Here is a 24,607-nt window from a genome sequence, read left to right as displayed (position 1 = left end):
CTCACGACCCAGCGCCATACTAACCCTGTGTCCCACCCCAGGCCTGGCGAGGGGCTACTCCATGACCCCTCCAACCCTAAACATCACAGAGGAGACACACGTCATTGACGCCAGTGACAGCCTGTCCATCTCCTGCAGGTACGCAGTCCTCAGCCAGGGGGACAGGGGCCTGAGTGCCCCAGGCCAAGGCAGGAGATGGTAGAGGAGAATCCAGGAGGCGCCCCCTCCCACCGTGAGGGCAGAGCAACCTCAAGGCTTAGTGGGGCCACCTGGGCACCTGAGTGTGTGTGCCTGGAAGCATGGTCTGTCCCCGGCCCTGCAGACACCTGGCACTCACCCCAGCCCTGTGTCGCTCCACGCTGACCCCAGGCCAGTCCATGACCACCTCCCAGGTTACCCTGCATGGACCCCTGGTCCCCTACACCCACCCTCAGCCGTGGCATGTGCCCCAAAATTGGGCTGTTCCAATCTCGGGGTGAGACAAGCTACGGGCAAGGCTTGTGCCCTGGGGGCTGTGGCTCGGGCTTGAGTTCTCCTGTCCTCTGCCAGGGGGCAGCACCCCCTTGAGTGGTCCTGGCCAGGGGCTCAGGAGGCACCAGCCACAGGGGAGAAGGACGGCGAGGACACAGGGGTGGTGCGAGACTGCGAGGGCACAGACACCAGGCCCTACTGCAAGATACTGCTGCTGCAGGAGGCCCGGGCCAACGACACGGGCAGCTACCGCTGCTACTACAAGTACATCAAAGCCCGCATCGAGGGCACCACGGCCGCCAGCACCTACGTGTTCGTGAGAGGTGAGGGCCCCGCGGCTGCCCGGGAGGCACGGGCACCAGGCACCTGCAACCCCCACCCCCAGCCTGCAGACCCGGGTAGGGGGAAGGGTTGGGGGCTGCCCCTCCCCTGAGCGGAGGACCCCCAAGCCCCACCTTCCCCTCCCACAACCTGCCCCCTTCCCCTCAGACGTGGAGCAGCCATTCATCAACAAGCCAGATACGTTCCTGGTCAACAGGAAGGACTCCATGTGGGTGCCCTGCTTGGTGTCCATCCCTGGCCTCAATGTCACGCTGCGATCGGTACGGCCCTCCTCCTCCTCCTCCCAACTCCCGCCCCATGCTCCAGTCTCTCCCATCCCGTCCTGTCCCTGGGAAAGGTGGCCTTGGGGCTGGCCAGGAGAAAGGGCCCTGAGAGCCACCATGTCCCAGCAGCAAAGCTCAGTGCTGCAGCCCGACGGGCAGGAGGTGGTCTGGGACGACCGCAGGGGAATGCGCGTGCCCACACCGCTGCTGCGGGATGCCCTCTACCTGCAGTGTGAGACCACCTGGGGTGGCCAGGACTTCCTATCCAACCCCTTCCTCGTGCACATCACAGGTACGGGCTGCCCGGAGCAGGAGGATGATGGGGCGTCCCCCAAATCCCAGGGATGGGGCCATCGGAGCCACAGCTGGCCTCTGCGGGCACCCTGTGCCCTGCGCTCTGTGTGCCCGCCATCCCGTGAGGGGCCTGGGGGTCACTGTGCTTGTGTCACCAGGCAATGAGCTCTATGACATCCAGCTGTTCCCCAAGAAGTCGCTGGAGCTGTTGGTCGGAGAAAAGCTGGTCCTGAACTGCACCGTGTGGGCCGAGTTCAACTCGGGCGTCACCTTCGACTGGGACTATCCAGGGAAGCAGGTGAAGCCGACAGCCCCTGCAGGGCCACACTGGAACCACCCCCAGAGGCCCCATCCCTGCCTACACCTGCCCTATGCCCACACTGTCTGCAGGAGTCCCCCTCACTGCCCACGCACCTCCCCCCTGCCTGGTGCACACTGGCCTCTGAATAGAAGAGGTGTGGACCCAGTCCTTCCCAAGGAGCCCCCTGTCAGATGAAAGAGGTTACCCCAAGGAACATTCTGGGTCCGGGTCCAAGGCTTCCAGAGCCATAGCTGGGTTGGGGTATGTGCCCTTGGTGCTATTTTTTCCAGAGCCTACCTGCTCTGACCCTGGGCTTCCCCTGGGTGTGGGTAGGCAGAGCGGGGTAAGTGGGTGCCAGAGCGGCGCTCCCAGCAGACTCACACAGAGCTCTCCAGCATCCTGACCATCCACAACGTCAGCCAGCATGACCTGGGCCCATATGTTTGCGAGGCCAACAACGGCATCCAGCGATTCCGGGAGAGCACCGAGGTCATTGTGCACGGTACCGCCTGGGGCTGGGCGGGGCGTCCGTCATCAGGCCCGGGGAACAAGGGTCCCTGTGCACTGTGGGTGGGGGTCAGAGGGCAGGGCACTCCTGAGCAGGGCGGAGTCCAGCCAGAGGGAAGGGAGGGCAATGACTGGACCCCCAGAGAGCAGGGCAAGCCGGGTCTGCAAATTGTCTGGCACCTGGGGCTGCTGGACCGTGGCTGGGAGTCCCTGGGCAGGGGTAGGTCAGTGACTCCAGGCCCGGCCTTACACGGATGCCTCCCATCTGGCAGAAAAGCCCTTCATCAGCGTCGAGTGGCTCAAGGGTCCAGTCCTGGAGGCCACGGCAGGAGACGAGCTGGTGAAGCTGCCCGTGAAGCTAGCGGCGTACCCCCCGCCAGAGTTCCAATGGTACCAGCCCTGGCCCCTGCCCCTCTCACAATACACCCCCACCCCGCAAGGCCCAGAACGAGAACAGACCACAGGGTGGGAAGGGCAGCCTCCCCCACTACGAGGGTCCATGTCCTGAGACCCCTGAAGACACTCTAAGGAATGTGCACCTGATACAGCATTTAAGCCAGAGGGAAAGTTCTCTTGCTATGAAACTGTGCAAGCCAGCGTCGTGTGAGGGCGTGCTGGACACTCTGCAGGGCTTCTCTAACCCATCCCTGCACCTGCTGAGTATCTCGGAGGGCCCCGCCAGCAGGAGGATGTCCCGGGGCTTTGGCCCAGCCTGCAGCAGCGGCTTTGGGCTCCTCAGGCCCCCCTCTGAACATGTTGCTGCCCCCACCACCAGGGCCCTCCTACCCTGAAGTTCGGAGATGCCACAGGTTCCACAAAGTGTTGTAGAGTCAGGCTCTGGGGCGAGCCTGAGCTGTGTGGCAGGAAGCAAGACTTTCCAGGAGGCCCGCAGGCTCTAGGGCCCCAGCTCTGGCCTGTGACCTGACAGTAAGATTTCCCCTACGGGGTGTACCAAGGGCCAGTGAAGGGGGATCCCTTCGTGGTGGCTCCATGCTTGCTAGGTGCTCCCCGAGAGCTCTCTAAGAGCTCGGGTTGGCATTGCACCCCCCACACACCCTCAGGTCATCAGAGCCCTCAGTGTGCCCCAGTGCTGGGCTATCACACTCTAGCCTGACCCCCACAGTGCAGACAAGGAAAGAGAGGAGGAGGACGGGAAAGGGCTTTCCTACCCGAATTCCAAGCCCCCTGTGAAGGCTCTGCCTTATCATTTCCCCGCTGCGCTGGCCGGAGGAGCCCTGCCCTTCCCAGCCTGGGGTACGTCCCTCCAGGCAGGATGACCTCTTCGAAAAGCCTAGGGCTGAGCAAGCAGAGGCCCAGACATTCTCAGCCGGGATCTCACTGTGCTGGCTTGCCTCCTGGGAGGACCTCAGGATGCCCCGGGCCTGGCCTGGAAAAAACCTCCTTCTGAGGCCACAGGCTTTGGGGTCCATTGGAGGTACCTGGTACAGGACCAGCATTTGGGGGGGCCGGGAGCAGCCTGGACCCTCTCTTGCATGTCAGCCTCCTGGAGACCCCTGGCACTCTGTCTCCTGCCCTCCAAGGCCAGCAGGACTCAGCTGCTCCGGGAGGCTCTGCTCTTCCCAGCTCTGCTGCATCTGGGGCCTGACCCGGGCCTGATGCTCAAGCAGCTGGGGCCTTCTCACCATTCCTACTGCCTCTGGCTTTTCTCCTCTCCCTCGGCCAACACCTACCTCCAAGATGCGCTCGGCCAGGTCACTGTCCACTGAGACACTGGCCCCAGGGACTAGTAGCCCCCACAGCCCCACAGGGCTCTCTTCGAGTCAAGCGTGTGATGGTTATAAGTGAACGGATGGAGAGCTAGTGGACGGCTAGCCAGGCTGTTCCTCCGCTGCTAAAGCTCATGGCTGGTGCGCAGGGCTCACACTAAATGCTCAGTTAAACCTCACGACCCCAGCAAGAAAGTTCATTTTGCTTCCCCAGTCTTCAGAAGAGGAACCTGGGGGCTCGGGGCCATGAAGAGGTTTGGCATGGGATCACTGACACAGCAGGTGGTGGACTCAGAAGTCTGCAGCAGAGCCCTGCGGACCCCACGGCCCCAGGCCTGCTCTGCCCCGCCCTGTGTGGGACCCCGGATAAGTCAGGTCTCTTCCTGACATCTCCGTGTTGGTCTCTGACCAAGGGTGTGCCTCTCCCGCGGCTCCCTGGCTGAATGCAGGGGAAGGCCCCTGTCTGAGGGAGGACCATTTCCAGGTGGAGCCCGGGCTACAAAATGGCTGTGCTGCGCCCCCCAGCTCAGGCCCGGGTTTGGGGTGAAAGGCGTCCATATATTTGCACTTGCATTTGTTTACATATGGGTAGGCACTGCAGGTACTGCTCTGTAGGGAAGGGCAGTACAGGGACGGTCTCTGCACCACTCCTTAGGGGAGACAGATGGTCAGCAGACACATGCGTGGAAACCAGGGAGCTCGTGGGCAGGCAGGTAGAAGCAGGGCAGAGGGCAGGAGCGGGTTCCTAGGGCGGTAGGGAAACGCTGCTCTAACGTTGCTCTCCCTATAGGAGAGAGGGAGCCGTACAGGTGTCTAGAGGACTGGGCATCCAAAGGAGGAGGGGACAGCGAGTGCCTAGGCCCCAGGTGTGAGGACAGCAAGAAGTTCCCATATCTGAAAAGCTCCAGGAAGGGCAGAGCTGGGCTCAGAAAGTGAGTCAGGGCCCTCCCCCATGGGGTGAGGGTCTGGGCTGTGCTGCAGGGGGACTGCACCTCCAATCCTTCCCAGCACACGCCACAGCGAGAGACAGGGCGTACCGGGCATGGTAGCCAGTCCTGAGCCTGCAGGCGCAGTGAGCCCAGGGCAGGCCTGCAGACCATCCCATCCCCATAGCTCTCCAGTCCGGATCCAGCTGCCCCAGCCCCAACCCTCGCCTAGTCTGGGGCAGGAGGGGTCTCTTGCTGGAGCTGGGCCCATGGGGAGTCGCACCAGCCTCCTCCTGCCTCCCCTGACAGCACGCTCGCTGCCCTTGTTGGGGCCTGGCTCTGGCAGGGAAGGCGTGCCAGGATGAGGCAGGAGCCTGGTCCATGCAGTCTGCTGAACTCCCTTCCTGGGCCAGGTACAAGGACAGAAAGTCAGTGTCCGGGCGCCAGAGTCCGCATGCCCTGGTACTCAAGGAGGTGACGGAGGCCAGCGCGGGCACCTACACCCTGGCCCTGTGGAACTCTGCGGCCGGCCTGAGGCGCAACATCAGCCTGGAGCTGGTGGTAAACGGTAAGGCGGGGAAGAGGGATGGAGGGGAAGGAAGGGAAGAGCAGGCTGGAAGAGGGGACGCCAGGGGGTGGCGGGTGGTACGCAGGGGCCTGTTGACCCGCTGTCTGCCTTGTGCCCCCAGTGCCACCCCACATCCATGAGAAGGAGGCCTCCTCTCCCAGCACCTACTCCCGCCACAGTCGCCAGGCCCTCACCTGCACCGCCTACGGGGTCCCCCCTCCTCTCAGCGTCCAGTGGCACTGGCGACCGTGGACTCCCTGCAAGGCCTTCGCCCAGCGCAGCCTGTGAGTGGCTCCAGCCCGTTCCTTTCCGCTTCCTGGCCCCATCCCCAACCTTGGCCGAGACCCCCACCCCCAGCCCCCACTCCTTCCCAGAGCCCTGCTCTAAGCTGGAACCTACGGCAATTCAACAAGAGCCCATCCCTGACCTCAACTCACTTCACCTCCCCCTAGGATGAGTCAGCCTGGGCTGGACACTGGGCATGGTGCGGCCCCCACCCAACCCCCCCTTGAAAGTAAAGCCCCCAGGACACATAATTGCATCATCCAGGGGGACCACAGGAATGGGGCTCCAAGTGGGTGGACCTGAGCTAGTTTTATGAGGCTTGTACTGAGCCCCGTGATACACCACCCATGCCCAGTTAGCTTTTCCTGAGCCCTGTTCACGATGACAGCTCATAGAGGAGGCAACGGAGGGAGGGTCAGAGCGGGGACCTGCCTTTCCTCAGGTCACAGCTGTAAGCAGCAGAGCCTGCCCCACCGCTGGGCCTGCTGGACCGTGCTCCCCTGTGCTGAGCTGGGTACCACCAGGACAGACAGGCCCAGGAGTATGCTCCGAGCAGGGACAGCTTGGCCAGCAGGGGATGGGAGAGGAGGGGGTGCCAAGGTGGCCAGAGGTCTGGAGGGCATTAGGAGCAGTGAAGGGCACTGAGTTGGGGGAGTGGGAGGGTTGCATTTGCTGTTCAGTTAGAGAACCTTGTGGGCTGGGCAGAGGGACACAGCCTGGGCAAGGATGGATGCTCGGGACCCAAGGAGGAGACAGACAGCTACACCCAGAGACGGGGCCGTAGGCCCAGCACAGAAGAGGAAGAGGCTCTGTAGGGCTGGCCTGTTGCACCTAAGGCTCGTAAGAGATTCTTCTAGACCACCAGACACTTCCAAATTGGCTTCCTTCTGATGCTCTACCTTTATGCTCTGTGCCAACGGACAGAACTCTGGGGTCCTGCGCTGCTCTGCTGGGGACAGATAAGAGTCTCCCTGGGAACCCCAGACCCATGGCCCAACAAGAGTCGAAAAGTGCAGGGGTCACACCCAGCCCATGAAGGGGCTGCTGCTCTGGAAGGAGGAGAGAGAGGGCTTCCTGGAACAGGAGAGGTGACTCCGCTGCCCCTGGGAGATCTAGATGGACTCTGCAGGAAGGGGCACATCGTGAGTCCAGAGGGGAACCGCAGAGCCACAGGTGTGAGCTCCTGCCTACTGGGGAAAGCTGTGTCCGGCAGCCCTCACCCGACACGCTGTTCCCAGCAGCCGGCGGCAGCAGAGAGACCACATGCCACAGTGTCGGGACTGGAGAGAGGTGACCACGCAGGACGCTGTGAACCCCATTGAAAGCCTGGACACGTGGACCGAGTTTGTGGAAGGGAAGAATAAGGTAGGCACCAGCCGTGCCACTGACGGGGAAGCAGAAGGGAGGCAGGAAGGGGCCCTCTCCTGGCCGTCTCCATCTCGACCAGGCTGCAGAGCTCTGAGAGTTGGTGGTCTTTGTGCAGTGTCTTGGGCCTCAGCTCCCCTTCCTGCATGTGGATGCAGAGGGCGGGATCTCCAGCTGCTTCCCAGACTGGGAAGCTTAGATTGAAGGGAGCCTGGCCAGGCCCCGGGCCCCAGCTACCCACAGGCCCCAGGGCTGGGAGGATCAGACCTGGGGCCAGCCAGGTCCCCTCCGAAGGCAACCGGAGCTGCTGGGCGCAGCCTGGGGGCAATGCCTAGAAGAGGCCAGGCGGGGGAGGGGACTGAACAAAGGCACCCACTTCCTACAGTCACTTCCTGTTTTCCTACACACCTCCAGAGCCTCTTCCTGTTCCAGGCCTGGCCAGGAAGTGCCCAGCTTGGAATCGGGTGGGGTGGGGGGGTTGTTTGGTGGTAGGCAGGGCCTGTGGCCCTCTCTCCTCCCCCCTGCCTCCAAGAGTCCTACTCCCCAGGCCAGAATCCTTCAGGAGACCTGGGACCCATCCCGTTTCCTGGCCACCACCCAGGGCCTTAAGAGAGGGGCCGTGAGCCACCCTGGGGTGAATGTGCCTTGGGTGAATGACCAGCCTTACTCCAAACCCCGAATCTTAAACCTGGCTTGGACTGTCCCATTTCTAGACTGGGCCTGTGCCCTGCTCAACGCGGCCACAGCCCAAGCCCGTCCATACCCAGAGGCCTGCCTGACGTTGCCCTCTGATCTCAGCCACAGCTTAAGCCTGCTGTTACTAGCCATGTCCCTGATGTTTCCAGAGAGCCCCCCTGCTGTGCAAGGCCTTCCCCTTCTGCGCCCAACCTCACTGCCCCTGGTCCTGTCTCTGAGCTTTGGTCCTCTTCAGCTGGAGGCCTCAGTTAGCCCCACTCCTCCCTGCAGAAAGGAAGGACGGTCAGGGTGGGAGGAGCTTAGGCAGGAAATGGAGCCCTGTGCTCATGCTCTGCATAGACGGTGAGCAAGCTGGTGATCCAGAACGCCAATGTGTCTGCCATGTACAAGTGTGTGGTCTTCAACAAAGTGGGCCAGGATGAGCGGCTCATCTACTTCTACGTGACCAGTGAGTGACCGGGCAGGGGTGGAGGGTGTGTGGCGGTCGGGAACCGGTGGGCACAGGAGGCTGGAGAGAAGGCCTGGGAGAGGACCATGAGGTCAGGTTGGGCCCATTGAGTTTCCGAAGATGTGGGACACTAGGCTCCTTGGTCTCAGAGGGAGGGATAGATTTGGAGGTCATTAGCACATGGACCATGGTGCTGGTGCAGTGGGATGGAGGGGCACACTCTGCCCCCAGCCCTGGAGGTACATCCCCACTGGTGCCCTTCCACTCCCTGTGGTTCCATCTCCCACCCACCCCCTTTCCAACACAGCAGCTGACGCACAGGTACACTTTTCCTGGGGAAAAGGCCCAGAGCTTCTTCCGATGTTCAAATGTTTTAGTGACCCCAGGAAAGCTAAGAAGCCCATTAAAGGCCAGTCACTGTGCCCAGGAGCATAGATGAGACATGGGGCCAGAGGCAGCAGGGAGAGGACTCCACAAGAGCCCAACAGGGAGTGTGACCAGACGGACAAAAGGAAAACAGGAGCGAGGCATTGCCACAAACTAATGGAAGGATGAGATTATATTTAGGAGAGGACAATGGTGGAGTGTGGTCAGCAGCAAGGGAGGGTGGGACAGGACCACACCAAATGTGCTGACAGGAACCGCACTGATCATCTGGGCTCCAGGGAGGAGATGGGGCATGTCCTGTAGAGGGCTAGAAGAAGGTGAGACTGGAGGAGTTTGTGGGTCTGACTGCCGGGAGCTGGCCCCATTGGTCAGTGTTGGGGAGAATAGGGGTGAAGAGGACTCCTTGGAGGAGGGTACCCAGCCCAGGTACACGCGATGCATGCTCTGGTTGAGAGCAGAGTGAGTCCAAAGGCAGCAGGGCACGGGAGAGCGAGCCGCACGGCAGGCAGGGAGGTGAGCAAAATCAGGGGGGGCAGTGTCACAGAGCCGCCTCCTCCCTCGCCTGCCCTCCACCCCCAGACATCCCTGATGGCTTCAGCATAAAATCCGAGCCATCGGAGGAGCCCCTGGAGGGCCAGGAGGTGCGCCTGAGCTGCCGGGCCGACAACTACACCTACGAGCAAATGCGCTGGTACCGCCTCAACCTGTCCACACTGCACGACGCCCACGGGAACCCGCTGCTGCTCGACTGCAAGAACGTGCACCTCTTCGCTACGCCTCTGGCCGCCCACCTGGAGGAGGTGGAGCCAGACGCGCGCCACGCCACGCTCACCCTGACCATCCCCAGCGTGGCACCTGAGCACGAGGGCGACTACGTATGCGAGGTGCAGGACCGCCGCAGCCACGACAAGCACTGCCACAAGAAGTACCTGTCAGTGCAGGGTGAGGCGGCAGGGGAGGGCTGGCGGCGCTTCCCAAGAAAGGAAACTTTCTCCCCTCCCAGAGCTCGCCTGGGTTGCCACTCCTGGAGCCTGAACCTGCAGGAGGGTCCTAGCCACCCCCCACCCACGCTGTGGAGGTCCACAGCCCTCCCGACCCTGCGCTCAAACCCGATCCTTCCTAGAGCTTGGCACAATCCTCCCCACTGTGCTCCCAGCCCTGGAGGGATGTCCTCCTGCTTTCTGCAACTCCACTTAGCTCCCTGTCCGCCGCCACCCCCAGCCCTGGAAGCCCCGCGTCTCACGCAGAACTTGACGGACCTGCTGGTGAACGTGAGCGACTCCCTGGAGATGCGGTGCCCAGTGGCCGGGGCACACGTGCCCAGCATCTTGTGGTACAAAGATGAGAGGCTGCTGGAGGAAGAGTCTGGTAGGGTGGTGAACCCAGGCGAAGGGCAGGGTGTGGAGGCTGGCCGGGTCAAGGCCCCAGACCCATCTGAACTCCAAGCAACACGCCATCCCCTACAGGAATAGACCTGGCGGACTCGAACCAGAAGCTGAGCATACAGCGTGTGCGTGAGGAGGACGCGGGCCGCTACCTGTGCAGCGTGTGCAATGCCAAGGGCTGCGTCAACTCCTCTGCCAGCGTGGCTGTGGAAGGTCCGGCCTCCCCCGGGAGCCCTTCCACCCACCTGCCCCCCACCCCACCCCTGCACTTGGCACCTTCTCATAGCCACCTCCCCCAAGTGGTGCCCACCAGAAGGGGAGCTCATCGCAGAGCACACCCTCTTGCCCCTAACACATGCACACACACACACAGGCTCGCCCCTTTCTGTCCACTCAGGCTCCGAGGATAAAGGCAGCATGGAGATCGTGATCCTCGTCGGCACCGGAGTCATCGCTGTCTTCTTCTGGGTCCTCCTCCTCCTCATCTTCTGTAACATGAGGAGGGTGAGTGCTCCTCCCCCAACTGAGCCTCTCCACCGCTCCTTGTGGGGTCTCTGTACGCCCTGGCTCACCTGGAAACCTCACCTGGGAAGCCTTTCTGACCCCTCCGTGCTGGGCTCTTACATGACCAGAGGTGGTCAGTCTGTCCATCCCCTCCTTGCCAGAGAGTCCCAAAGGAGGTCCCATCTGTCCTGGGGGAAGTCTTACCCAAGACCATGGTATGGCCCCATCAATTAGTTGCCCCACCCCCCACCCCAGCCAGCCCACGCAGACATCAAGACGGGCTACCTGTCCATCATCATGGACCCCGGGGAGGTGCCTCTGGAGGAGCAGTGTGAATACCTGTCCTATGACGCCAGCCAGTGGGAGTTCCCCCGGGAGCGGCTGCATCTTGGTGAGGCCATCACCCAGCCCACCCCACCCGCCTGCAGAGACTGTTTTCCCTCTGCAGTTCTGAAATCCCTCCATCCCAGGCCAGAAAGTCAGGCCTGGCTCCCACCTGGCCTGCCCTGCCCATCTGGGCGTGCATCCCAAGAACTGGAGCCAGGATCCAGTTCTCAGGCCCCCGGGGTCACTTCCTGCTGCTCGGAGCAGGGCGGGCCCATCACACCTGCTGGGAGAGGATGCAGGCCTTCCTGTCTGCTTCTCCTCTCCCTCGCGCTGCCCGCTCCTGCTCTCCCTGCTCTTCCTGTTTGGCAAAGAGGCCCCCGAGTTTCCTCCCCGTCCTGGGCCTTCCTTCCTGGCTGTTGGCGCGGGTGGCCCCTGCTGCCCGTCCCTCTTCACCCTCGCCCTTACACAGCTCACCTGGACCCGGGTCCCTGCCCCCACAGGGAGAGTCCTCGGCCATGGGGCCTTCGGGAAGGTAGTGGAAGCCTCTGCTTTTGGAATCCACAAGGGCAGCAGCTGCGACACTGTGGCTGTGAAAATGCTGAAAGGTGTGGGGGTCAGCGGGTGGAGGGGGCGGTGGGAGTGGCCGGGGCAGCGACTGTGGGTGGCCTGGCGGGGCTGTGCTTGGGGAGGGGAAACTGACGGTCAGAACCAGTCTCGTGCAGAGTTCTTGATGGAGGCCCTGGGCTCAGTTCTGGGGAATTCTTCCCAATTCCACCTGAAACCCCAGCCTCAAAGAGTCGAGCAGGACGAGCTGGGGACCCTACGCCCCCACGGGCTTGAGCTCTAGCTGCGCCTTAGCGAAGTCGGTGGCCGGGAGGAGGGACGCGCAGGGACCGGGGGGCTGCGCGCGGCGGGCCCAGCCCCACGCGAAGCGCCCATGTCCCCTCCAGAGGGTGCCACAGCTAGCGAACATCGAGCCTTGATGTCGGAGCTCAAGATCCTAATCCACATCGGTAACCACCTCAACGTAGTCAACCTCCTGGGAGCGTGCACCAAGCCCAATGGTACAGAGCTCGCAGCCCCCGGCTACCCGGCGGGAGGGGCCTGTTGGGCTGGGTGGGGGCGGGGCCGGGGGCGGGGCGTTGCTTCGGTGCGAGCCCACCCGCCTGGCCTCGGTCCCCAAGCCCCTGGCTCTTGCCCTGCCCCAGGCCCCCTCATGGTGATCGTGGAGTTCTGCAAGTATGGCAATCTCTCCAACTTCTTGCGCGCCAAGCGGGAGGCCTTCAGCCCCCATGCGGTAAGTGGGGGCCCTGCGACTGGCCCGAGCTCTGCCAGGAGCCCGCAGTTCGCCAGGGTGGGCTGGGGAGGCGGGGGTGCCTCTGCTGTGGGTGGCGGAGCCCCCCTCAGACCCACTTTTGCCTTGGCAGGAGAAGTCCCCTGAGCAGCGAAGGCGCTTTCGAGCCATGGTGGAAGGTGCCAAAGCGGACCGGAGGAGGCCGGGAAGCAGCGAGCGGGCCCTCCTCTCCCGGCTCCTGACGGGCAAGGGTGGGGCTGGGCGGGCCCCTCCCGTCCAAGAAGGTAAGAAGAGCCTGGTTTCCCCTCGCCCAAAGAGGTCTGGCTGATACGAGGATACCTCGTGATCAGGGGACTGGGGGAGAAGCTGGCCTGGGGCCCTCCTGGAGGGGCTTACCTGGGAGAGCGTGCAATGGGCTTTTCCTCTGGAAGGGAGGACACCACAAGGACAGTTTCCGCGGAGGCGTTTCGCGTTGGATTGGGCATCACTGGCTATCTAGGGATTTGTCTTCAGGACAAGGGTGGGAGCAGACAGGTGGAAGCAGCAGGTGCAAAGGTCCAATGACACAACAAAATTCCTGGCACTGGGAGTGGTTAGTGGGTGTTGCAGAGACCCAATGCTGAGGAGCAGGAGAGGGGGTCCACACGCTTGTTAGCCAGTTCCAGGGGCTTCAGGGGCCCCACCAGGAGGGTGCGCCAGGGGCGGTGAACAAATGCTCCCTTTGGGGAAGGGTAGAAGATGGGAGCCATGGAAGAGCCTCCCCCTCACCCCCGCCGACCTCCCCTGAGCCTCCCTTGCTCCTTTGTGCAGCCCAGGACCTGTGGCTGAGCCCACTGACCATGGAGGACCTCATCTGCTACAGCTTCCAGGTGGCCCGAGGGATGGAGTTCCTGGCCTCCCGCAAGGTGACTGCTCCAGCAGGGCCCTCGGAGGGGAGAGAGTACAGACCACCAGCATATCAAGGCAAGCCCTATCCTAGCTCACCCCCAAGTGATTCCGTGGTCAGCACGTGTTTCTCCCACTTTGCAGAGGTAGAAACAAAGCCCAGAGTGTGGAAGTGATTCCCTGAGATCTCTAGCTAGTCAGTGGCAGAGAGGGAACTTTGGCATCTGTCCCACCCCACGGCCTCCTCTGCTGTCCCCATCGTTCCATGAAGCTTCACCATGGAGAGTCCTGGGGGAGCATAAAAATCTCTCTGTGACAGAGCAGTGTTCAGGCATGGGTGGGCCCCAGGGACCTGTGCTCCCCACCTCTTCACACCACCACCACCCCCGTCTCCCCAGTGCATCCACAGGGACCTGGCTGCTCGGAACATCTTGCTGTCAGAATGTGATGTGGTGAAGATCTGTGACTTCGGCCTGGCTCGTGACATCTACAAAGACCCCGACTACGTGCGCAAGGGCAGTGTGAGTGCAGGCCATGGAGGGAGGGCTGGGGATGGGGGCATGGACCTCCTATCCAAGAGCCATCTCCATGGAAGGTCAGAGAGCCCACACCTACAGGGACCTGAAGGGCCCCACCAGGGCACATGGGGGCAGGGGGAGTAGGGCCAGGAGCCGACAAGCAAGGACCCTGGTGCTTCAGCTGGAGCTTTGTCTATGAGGCGGATGCTGACTGACCCCGCATGCCTACCCTGCATGCCTACCCTACAGAGGCTGGGTATCAGAGGCAGACCCTGCATGGGGCATGTGGGTACAGAAAAGCATGTGGGTACTGGGAGCAGGGTGCTCGGAGATGGTCAGGTGGGCACTTGAATGAGCTCACAAAGCTAATTGGGGGTTTGTGCCCCGGAGGAGGAAGGAAGAGGCTTGGCAGATGGGCGATGGGCAGGATGGGTCTAGGATGAGGTGGGTCATCCTGCCAGCCTAGCACTTCATTCTAACTCACAGGTGAGTGGAGGCAGGTGGACGGGAGAGTCAGGTGCGCCTTCCAGAAGCCCCCTCTGCAGGCTTCGAGGAAGGACGAGAGGGTGTGCTGGGTGTGGTGGGGAAGGCAGAGGCCAGTCAGGAGGAGCCAGGGCCCTCAGGGCTCCCAAGTGGAGGGCTCAAGAGGTAGAGAGACAGGCAATGGGGAAGACACGTCTCGAGCCCCAGGACAAGCGGTCAGGAGTGACATCCAGCTTCTTGTGTGCAGACCAAGTCAGCCACTGAGGTGGGAACGGTGAGGAGGTGCAGGGTCCCAATTCCTCCAGAGGCTGGGTCTGGAGTCTGGAGGGGGAGGCGTTCTGAGTGCCCCCCCGCAAAGAGCACACGGGAGGAAAGGGGCCCAGACAGACCCAGGAGAACAGCAATGAGGCAGAAGCCTTCATGGAAGGGGCGGAATGTGAGAGTCTTCTGAAGGCAGATATGGCCCAAGGCCTTTCTTGGGGTGTGGCTCCAGAGTTCTGGAAAGGCTGGGGGTACAAGGGAGCTACCAACATGTTTGTCCTTCTTCCTCTCTTCCCTCCCTCATGGAGACATGCTTCCTTCTGTCTCCCCCAGGCCCGGCTGCCCCTGAAGTGGATGGCCCCCGAGAGCATCTTTGACAAGGTGTACACCACGCAGAGTGACGTATGGTCCTTTGGGGTGCTGCTTTGGGAGATCTTCTCCCTGGGTAAGTGTGGGGCAGGCTGTGGGGGAGGGGAGAGGCCGGGGGTCATAGCACCAGGCTTGCGAAGCAGGGGGCTGCACCTGCAGCGGTCTTTCTATGGCAAGTGGTCCAAGAGCTCCACCTCTCCCCTCTGCCTCCAGCATGTGCCCCTCCACACACACACCCCCCCACCCCCCGCCGAAGCCACCTCTGCAGGGTGGTGGGCTTTGGCATTGGACAGGGGACAGGGACCAGCCTGTGTTTATCAGGCAGTCGCCGGGATCACCACGGTCCCCAGATGTTCACCTCCCTGGATGAGCCCCCCCCCCCACCCCTCAGCTTGTCACTGGCGAGGCTGCTTCAGCCTTCAAGGGCCAGGGAGCATCCGGCGGAGACTGGATGCTCACTCACAGGTGTACCTACTTATGAGAGCTCCATGTGGGCCCTGGGGCCCTGCTGGGACCAGGAGGAAACCCCCATGCTAAGACAGAGCTGGGCAGGGAGCAAACGGAGAAGTTAAAGCAGCACCATGAATGCTGTCAGTACAGATGCCAGGGCCTGGAGTGCACAGGGAGGACAGGGCTATGTGTGACCCGGAGGGGAGCACCCCGCTGAGGAAGGGGCTCAGGTAGCCGGACGGGCCAGGGAAGACAGCAGGTCAGGGTGAGGGGACAGCCAGGCTCCTGGCCCCCGCGTGTTGGAGGTGGGGTGGTTGTGGGCAAGGGGCGTCGGGAGGTGCAACAAGGGGGGAAGGGGAGGTCCCTGCAACCCCTGTGAGCTGGCCTGGGTGAGGACCTGTACTCTGAGTCCCTGTAGAGCCACTCAAAGCTTGGAGCAAGGGAGAGAACAGATGATTGCCCTGCTCCTGTGGGGCTTGCCCTCGGGGGCCCTTTTAACCAAATGAAGAACTATCACTGGGGGACAGAAGTGTCTTGGTGGGCCCCCACCCCACCCTAGTCCTGTGCTGAGAGCAGCAGGACCAGCCTCTGCCATAGGGGGCAGGAGAGAAGCAGTTTGAGGGGGGCTGCTGGGCTGAGAGCAAGTGCCCTCTCCTCACGCACCCCTATCTCATCTTGTTCAGGAGCCTCCCCCTACCCAGGGGTGCAGATCAATGAGGAGTTCTGCCAGCGGCTAAAGGAGGGCACACGGATGCGAGCCCCAGAGTTAGCCACTCCTGCCATGTGAGTTTCCCTAGAGGGCTGGAGGGGAAGGTTGCCATGGGTGAGGAGTCTTGTACACAGGCAGGGGGCAGGGGTGGGGAGGGGGTGCAGGCTCAGGGTTGGGGTAGAGACCTGCAGATGAAATGTCTTACTCCACCCCTGACCCACCCACTGGTCCACGGACAGCTCTCCTCCACCTTGCCCCCTGGGGCAGAGGAGCCTGGGTGGGCAGATGTGGGGGGGCGGGGGACGGGGGTTAGGCAGGGGAGCTGGGATCTGCTGGTGCAGGGTGCGGGCGTGCTCAGACCACAGGCCAGCAGCCAGCTCTACCCACAGACGCACCATCATGCTAAGCTGCTGGTCAGGGGACCCCAAAGAGAGGCCTGCGTTCTCAGAGCTGGTGGAGATCCTGGGGGACCTGCTGCAGGGTGGGGGCCGACAGGTAAGTCCTCTGCCCGCCCTGTCTAGCTGCAACAACCTCTGGCCAGCAGCCCCAGGGCCCTCGAGCAACTGGCCAGGGCCCATCTTTGGCCATGAGGAGCCCCGGGTGGTCTTTGCGTCAAGGGGTAGTTTGCAAGGAGCCCCTGTCTCTGGGAGAAGGCTGATGTGTTCCTCCACCTCCTGCTTCCTGCAGCCCTGTCCCCCGCACCCACCCTTCCCACCCTTGACTTCTGTCTCCTCCACCTGGGGTGCCTGGGGGCACAGGGAGTAAAGCCAGCTCAGGGCTGCCCTGGTGCCCTGGGAGCTGGAGGAACCAGAAGAGGGGCCCCTGGATCAGGGGGGGCCCTGCTGCACCCTGCTGCTTGTAAGTGGGGCACCTGTTGGGAGAATTTGCCAGACAGGCTCACTGAATCCCCAGAGCACCTTGGAACGCAGAACTTCCTCAGTCAGGACCCCACCCCCCACCCCTCCCCACCCCGCCCCGGCAATCCTGAGCTCAGGGGTGGGGACCGCCACCCGGGCACAGTGATCTCTGACCCCCCGGGGCCTCTGCCATTCCTGCCAGGAGGAGGAGGACTGCATGGCCCCCTGTGGCTCTCAGAGTTTGGAGGAGGGCAGCTTCTTGCAAGCATCCACCACTGCCCTGCACGTGGCCGAGGCAGACCCCGAGGACAGCCCATCGAGCCTGCACCGGCACAGCCTGGCCGCCAGGTCAGCCGCCCTCCCAGGGGTTCCCAGATCCCGCGCCCCCGCCCCCTCACCCCCCAACCCCACCAGGACAGGGAGAAAGCAGGTTGGATGCAGCATAGTTGATTCCCGCCAGTCATCAAGGAACAGCAAACGATAAGGTCTTGAGAGATCTCTACCCCAACGGAAAGAGCACTGTGATTTAAAAGATTTTAAAGGACATACTGGGCTCTGTGGCTCCCTGGAGGGCCTGGCGAGCCTTGGGGCCCCCCTCCAAGGCCATGTAGTCTGGAACTTTGCTTTCCTCCGAGGCCCCTCAGACCTTCTCTCTGCCCTGCAGCCTCCCCTGCATCTGGCACTCCTGGTTCCCAAAAGCCCTTCCCCCTTTGACATTTGGGATCCCAGGAGGAGGATGGGCCAGCCACCCACCCGCATTCGGGATTTAGAACTTAGCCTGTGTTCCCAGAGATCTGGACCTGACGTCTCTTGCCCACAGCTGTCTACACTCCAGGAAGGCTGCTCGTGTTCCCACTGGGGTTGCCGAGAGAAGGGATCCAAGACCTGCCTCCCCTTGTGCCACAGCGGAGGAGGCAGGGCCGGGCCTGGGGGACAGGAAGAGCCAGCTAGCGGGTGCCCACCACCCTTCTTCCACCAGCCATCCAAGGCACACAAATGCACACACACAGGCGGGGGGCGGCTGGCACAGAGGGGTCCCCCCCCATCTCACCAACCCCCATGCCACACCCGGGCTGGGTGCACTCCAGTCACCTCCCACGCCCTTCCCAGGAGGTGTTCTTCTCTTGCATAGGAGAGGAGACACCTCAGCACGGGGGGTGGGTGGAGGGGGTGGGGGGAGTGTGCTGGAGGGCTGCGGGTTTCCTCCCCGCCCCCGCCCCGGGAAGAACTCAGACCAGCACTCAGATCTAGGCCCCATACTCACAGCCCAGGCCTGGGGTCCTTCTGGGAGGAGAGGGGACAGAAGGAGAGGTAAGGAGGGCTTTCTGGGGCACGTTCCTTCAGCAGGCTGTTTTCTCCCCACAGATATTATAACTGTGTGTCCTTTCCGGGGTGCCTGGCCAGAGGGACTCAGACGCAGGGCTCCTCCAGGATGAAGACGTTCGAAGAATTTCCCATGACCCCGACGATCTACAAGGCCTCCGTGGTAAGTGGGGCAGGCAGGCGTGTGCGCACAGAACAGGCTTTCCCAGCTGGGAAAGGTCCAGGCCCAGCTCAGGAAAGGGTGCCGCGCTGAAATGTCAAGTCCGGACTGCACATCGGGCATGCTGGGGTCTCGGCTGCTATCCCCGTGCCCTCCTCACTCATTACCGGTCTCCCCGCTGCACAGCAGAGAAACCCAGTGGAAAGACAGCTTCTCCTTCTAGATGGTTATTGTTGGATTAGCTTCCCTTTGGTGGCCACCAAGCCATGTGGCCCAAGAGAAGGGGACAGTGACCTTTGAGAAGGAGGCTGGGATATGGGGCATGGAATACAGAGTTGTTCTCAGATCTGCTCAAGCAAAATGGGCCTCTCGGGCACTGGGAGGCTGGAGCCCGTGGGTCCATTTTGCAAAAGCACAGATTCAGCCTGGTACGAGCGTCCACAGCCAGAAACCTTCCCGCCCATGCCTTTCTCCAGACAGGCCTGGTCAGCGAGTGCTGGCCGCCGATTCATGTCCCCCAGGGCCAGATGGATACATTGGGGTCTCCCAGCCCTGACAGGAGCCAAGTCACACACCATCGAAGGGTGACAGAGCCCCACTAAATGTGGGGTGTGTCTCCATGAGGACCATTTTTTTTTTTACACCATAAGCTGCCAGCTTCTTTCAAGAGGCTCCCTGGTTCTCCTTGTGTTCCTGCTCAGTTTCCGGCAACCTGAGCGTGTGACCCTCACCTGCATGCTCCAGCAAGGAATGGACACCTGCTTTCTGCTCTGTTTCCACAGGGCAGGTGTCAGGCCAGCTGCGGAGGTCCATGCCCCGCTGTCCTGGCTTGGGGGGGGCTGCCTGCAGACGGGCTTGTTCTCTCCCCGCAGGATAACCAGACGGACAGTGGGATGGTGCTGGCCTCTGAGGAGTTTGAGCAGCTGGAGAGCAGGTACAGACAAGAAAGCGGGCTCAGGTAGGGCTTCCAGAGCCTCTTTCCCTGCAAGGGGCTGGGAGGGAGAAGCCGGGCCTGGGCATGCCTATCACTGACTCACCCAAAACCTACCATGGCTCCCTATTGCTTTTTTGGGTGTTCAAAGCACGCTGCTCTGGGACTCAAGGCCTTTGTCCACCGGAGAAGCCCCCTCTCCCACCAGCATCCTGGCCCAGCACACCCAGATGGGGCTGGTCCCCCCATCTCTCTTCCATCTGACAGGTGCTCAAACGCCCCCTCTCCATGAAATGAGTAAGATCCAGCATGCCCACTGTGCCTACACACCCCTCCTGCAGCCAGGAGCACCACCACTACCCCCAGGGCCCCCCACATTTACACTCCAGTTGCCCCAGAACCAGACAGATCATGTGACCTGGAGCTGGCTGGTGTCCTAGTTTGATAAGAACACAAGAACTGCCCCCCCCAAAAATCCCTGAATGTTTCATCTTTTAAGGGTGTAGATGAGATAGTTAAATGTCTACCTACTTACTGTAGTAGTGGACTTGCACACAGCTGTTTAAAGGACAGGACCTACAGAGGAGGCGGGCGCCTGGTGGGCTCCATTGGTAAAGCAGGGGACCTTTGATCTGTGTCTTTGTTCGGAGCCCCCTTCTGGGGTCGTCTGACACGGTTTTTGGGAACAAATCCTAGCCTCTGCCATTTTTTGATCGATGTATGACGATGTCACTGAGTTTTTTCCCCCGAGACCGCAAATATTTATTTGTATCGCGTTAGGACAGTTGTGGTGAGTCTACACTTTTCTGGCAGGTGTCTTTACCATCTCTGCAGCTGAACCCATTAGCGGTGATTTTCCCAGCAGCCTACAAAGGGTGTGTTTGTGGCACTGTGGGTGCTGGTGGTTTGAGGGCTCACATGTCCAACCAAATTTACTGTCTGTTCCATGCATCTTGGTCCCTCTTTTGTTTCTATGGATTCTATCGGGTGATCTCCATTAGTAACCAATTTTTGGGAAATGAACGCTGATGGCATTATTGGAAATAGTGTCTGGATAACGTTTCTTTACCCAACAGTATTTTATATCCCCCGTCCAAAAAAACGTAATTCAGTAAGAGGGTGAGCCAGAGGACGGTTGTTACTTTTGTTCTAATCTCCACACATCTTCATAAAAACAGCCCCTCAGAGCTCATGCCTGTGCCATAGGCAGGAGAGAGAGACTCGGGTTTATGGGTGAGTAGGAAACTCAGCGCTGGGACCAGCAGAGCCATACCTGAGTCACGGCGGAGGGGGAGGATGATGGGCCCTGCAGCCAGAGAGAAGAGTGTTTCGTGGTCCTTGGGACCAGCCAGGGAGATGAGAGAGGAGGCAGAGGTCTGATGGAGGAGGCTCCAGGGCAAGTGGGAGGCTCCAAGGGCAGCCGTCTGGGGAAGGCACTGCTTCTGCATGGCCCGTGAACAGGACACAAGTGCTTAGTGCTGAAGGAAGAAGAAAGTCACAGCAGAGTCTCCAGAAGCAAGAACCCAGAAGACACATCCACACCCAAGGGAACCATTTATTACAGAAATTGTACCTCTCAATAGCAGCGACATGAAGCCCTTTTGTCCACACGAGTTCCCTTGGCAACACATCCAGACCAGCATCGAGAGGGGCACCTGCATTCCCTTGGCATGTGGAACGTTCTCCAAACAGGTGCAAGGACAGAAGGTGCCTTGGATGGCTCCGTGGGGGAGGAGAAGGAGAGAGTCTCTCTGCCAGTCCTTTCCTGTCTCCTGCGAACCGCTGATCAGCATCCTCATGGGCTCCTCGCCTCCAGGCCACGCAGAATGCCCAGTGCACACCCTGCAGGGAGGGTGTCTCCTCTAAGTGTGTAGGCAAGAGGAAGGTCTGGAAGCCCTCGGCTTGTGGCAGGTTGGCATGGCTGCATGACAGCCATCAAGAGGGAACCCAGCACTACCAGGCAAAGCGACTGGTTGGTTCTTGGTGGCAATACCACATCGTAACAGGACTGGAGCCTTTGCAAAGAGGGATGCCCTTGAAGGAATTCGAGGTGATACCGAAGATGTGGGTGTAATGTTGCCTAAAAGAGGAAGCCTCCCAAACCGGCCATGTCCCAAGCCACTTCCATAGGATAACCAGATATTTCTAGTCCCAGAAATCCCAGCACGAATAATCACAAACCGAAAAAATAAGCACGGGAAGCCTGGGTGGCTCAGTCGGTTAAGCATCTTCCTTCCGCTCAGGTCGGGATCCCAGGGTCCTGGGATCGTGTCCGGCATCCAGGCTCCCTGCTCGGCGGGGAGTCTGCTTCTCCCTCTGCCCCTCCCCTAGCTCATGCTCTCTCTGACAAATATATAAAATATTTTTAAAAAATAAAAATAAATCCATACACTATCCATAAAAAAGATAGAATAAAATGGATTGAAAACTTTTCAGTAGATGTTAACACTCAAAAAAAAAAAAAAAAAAAGAAAGAAAGAAAAGAAAAAAAGCAGAGAAAAGCTGATACAATACTCCCAGTGCGAATTAAATATATAATTAAACGACGAGCTGCTCCAGGAGTCGGAAATTCAAACACTCAGAACGGAAATGAACAGTGCAAACGTGTCGAGTGGTGGCTGGCTACATTCAGGAAAGAAACTGAAATAAGAGACAGATCTCCCCCGCCAAAATGAAGACTGGGTGGCGGGTGGGGGGGTGGTGTGGAGGGGGGGCAGGGATCAACAGATACGGTCAGTGCTCCCTTACGGGGAAAGACACAGAAGATGGACCAGAAAAGACAAAAGAAAAGAAAACCAAAATAAATAAAGAGGTAAAGAAGAGCAGAGAGAAAGTTGGCAAGTGCAGCGGTTGAGTGGTCATGAGATTTGGAGTTTCTGAGGGAAACGATACTGGTGGCGGGACAGAACTAATATTTCAAACTTGTAATTCAAGGGACCCTATCAAATAAAAGAACTGAGTCAACACAGCAGAAGAGGGCCTGGGGAGAGTGCCCCAGGACAGCAGAGCTGGCTGCATGTCTGAATTTAACTGTTAGATTTTCAAGGTAAACCTTCTGGGAATTCAGGCAAAAAAAGGCTGAGTCATTAACTAAGGAAAAAAAAAATCAGGCTGAACACCAGGCATGGCAAAAACAAAATCAGAAGAAAGGAAGCAAGGTCCTCAAAAATCTCAAAGAATGGGGCGCCTGGTGGGAGTAGGGTAGGGCGCAGTCCGGTAAGCATCTGACTCTTGGTTTCGGCTCAGGTCGTGATCTCAGTGTCCTGGGATCAAGCCCTGTGCTCAGCCGGGAGTCTGCTTGAGGATTCTTTCCCTCTGCCTCTCTCCCTGCATGTGCTCTTTCTCCCTCTCAAGTAAATAAATATATATAGTTTTAAATCTTGAAGACAGTGAGCGGTAAGCAGGGAGGGTCCTAGGGCCTTCAGGGAGGAGGCAGGGGGAGGAGCTCGTTCTTCCAGGGTGGGAAGCCCAGTGCTCATTCTGAGAGTACCTAAGAGCCCTAGCGGGGATCTATGGGGAGAAGGATGGTCTCCGGCAGAAAGGATCTCTGAAGCAGGGCTGGGAGAAGAGACAGGGGCCAGGGGAGCACTGAGCGTTGGAGGTGGGCACTCGCTCTGGAGCAGGAGGGCACGCAGAGAGCAGCCCGGCACATTCCAGAGTCAGCACAGGCAAGACTTCTGTATGGACTGGGTATGAGGGGTTTGGGGAAAGGGAAGAGCAAGGAGGATGCCCAGGGGCCTGAGCCACGGAGTCGGTACGTTATAGGGATGGGTGAGTCAAGGAGAGAAACAGGTTTGCGGGCATGAAGTGGGCCTTTCCCGTTGTCCCCTGCACCCAGGCAGGGGACGGAAAAAGCTCCAGGGTTTGCCAACACTCCCATCAGTCTTGTTCTCTGTGTGAGTCAAGTCTGTGTCTCTGAGGGCTCTGGGCTCGCTTAGCTCTCCAGTGCTGTCTTTGGTGACTCCAGCCGGACCCCAATCAGGGTCCTGTCCCTCTTCTCTTCTTGTCTCACTGACCATCACCTTCCCTGTCTCAGCAGCTGTAAAGGACCGGGCCAGAACGTGGACATGACCAGGGCGCACCCTGACACCCAAGGGCGGCGGCGGCGGCCAGACCGGGGGGCACGGGGAGGGCAGGTGTTCTACAACAGCGAGTACGGGGAGCTGGCGGGGCCCCAGGATGAGGGCAACTGCCACCCATCCGCCCGCGCGCCCTTCTTCACAGACGACAGTTACTGAGTTACTTGCCCCAGGCAAGGCCCCCAAGACCCCGGGTCTGACAGCTGGTGGGGGCCGTGCCCGGAGGCGACCAAAGGGCTAGGAACTCCTCTCCCTCAGCTTGGATAGGAGATGATTCCTCCTCCCTAGTTAGGAAGGGCAAGACCCAGGCTCCAGGGCTCCCCCAGACTCCATCACTGCACCTGCCTCCCTAGGCCACCCTGCAGATCCCCTGAGACTTTCTTCCCTCAAGATTCAGATTCCGTTCAGCCCCATACCCATGGGGCCAGTCCTGATTGCCTCCTCCCAACGTGGTGGGTGGGGGTTTGATCCCCATTTTCTGAGAAGGACTCTGAGGGTCTGAGAGTCACAGTGATGGACGTGGAACCAGACTTGAGCTGCAGACCCCAGGTCCTGCCCCACTGTCCACTCCACTCATTCCCGTGGGAATGGCTTTCTTGGCTCTCCAAGGCTGAGAGAAGGTGCCATATTTCCATCTTAAATGATGAACGAGAAGTTGGGGGGGTGGGGTGTTCTCTCCTGAGCCCGGCCAAACAGCTTGCCCTCCAGGGAGGTCTCTGTGGTCTCTGCTGGGCCAAGCGTCACAGTGTACCTTCCCGTGGGTGTTGACAACTATCCAACAGATGGTTTTTCATTAGAACTTTAGAGACTCTGAGCTGCTGTGAAGAATGTACTTTTCAAAACTTTAGTCTGAGGGGAGCCCAGGGAAGGTCTATGTGAATCTAGACGGTTCTTGCCTCTGACCCCCAGTCAGGTGCTGACATAGCCCAGGCTGCTGCAGCCCCACCTTCCTGGCCCAAAACGGGAAGAATCCACTGATGGTCCCAAGTGGCCCAGTGTGAGAAATGGCTGGTTCTTCCCTCAAGGGCCTGGATCTGCCACCCAAACACCTTCCAAGCTGTGAATGGCCCTTTGAGGAGCAAATACCACGGGACCCACTGAGGAAGGTCTTTGGTGCTGGCCCAGAGGGTGTGTTTCCCCCTGATCTGGGTCTGATGTCCAGCCTCTGCCCTCCCAGGGGAGTGGCCCAGGGCCCTCTGGAGGCTGGAGTTGTTCTGCCCCGCCCCCCCCCCCCCCATTCCAGCACCCACTGCCACCCCTACGCCTGGCTGGAGAGACCATTCTCCAGTTAGCACCATGGAGAAGGACATCACCCCCCCCCCCCCCCCCCCCCCCCGAGACGCGTGCAGGACAGGCGGCCGTGCAGCGAGCAGGGGCTGGCCCAGCAGAACACCCCCACCCCCCACCACCCCCTGTGTACTGTGCCTTTAAGACACATTGAACACACGTGTGACTGTAACCCTCGCTGTCCCCAGTGGCCCTCCTCCTCTGA

At 60.4% G+C, this 24,607-nt stretch overlaps 1 protein-coding gene across 8 annotated transcripts; it reads left to right on the top strand.

Moving 5' to 3' along the window:
* On the top strand, positions 1–24,341 carry LOC111158898 (fms related tyrosine kinase 4). Of its 8 annotated transcripts, none has more exons than XM_022521212.1 (29): positions 1–138; positions 550–794; positions 961–1,073; positions 1,206–1,368; positions 1,529–1,668; positions 2,005–2,173; positions 2,451–2,568; positions 5,245–5,399; positions 5,521–5,683; positions 6,926–7,049; positions 8,085–8,193; positions 9,160–9,522; positions 9,802–9,948; positions 10,047–10,178; positions 10,363–10,469; positions 10,725–10,860; positions 11,297–11,401; positions 11,747–11,860; positions 12,005–12,093; positions 12,224–12,374; positions 12,901–12,995; positions 13,374–13,496; positions 14,571–14,682; positions 15,740–15,839; positions 16,155–16,260; positions 16,825–16,970; positions 17,988–18,108; positions 18,978–19,063; positions 23,073–24,341. In XM_022521212.1, exons 1-29 carry the CDS (start codon positions 62–64, stop codon positions 23,272–23,274), a joined length of 4,011 nt encoding a protein of 1,336 aa, XP_022376920.1. In that variant the 5' UTR covers positions 1–61; the 3' UTR covers positions 23,275–24,341. The 8 variants fall into 8 exon arrangements, with proteins under 8 accessions (XP_022376920.1, XP_022376916.1, XP_022376923.1 ...); XM_022521208.1 differs by having other exon boundaries at positions 29–138; positions 6,923–7,049; XM_022521215.1 differs by having other exon boundaries at positions 29–138; positions 1,203–1,368; positions 2,005–2,014; positions 6,923–7,049.
* The last annotated feature ends 266 nt before the right edge of the window (positions 24,342–24,607 follow it).

This window comes from Enhydra lutris, unplaced genomic scaffold (assembly GCF_002288905.1).
Source record: "Enhydra lutris kenyoni isolate GAN:26980312 unplaced genomic scaffold, ASM228890v2 scaffoldscaffold64, whole genome shotgun sequence".
Classification (NCBI taxonomy): domain Eukaryota; kingdom Metazoa; phylum Chordata; class Mammalia; order Carnivora; family Mustelidae; genus Enhydra; species Enhydra lutris.
Note: the sequence above shows the minus strand (reverse complement) of the source record. Positions and strands in the feature narration are given on the sequence as shown.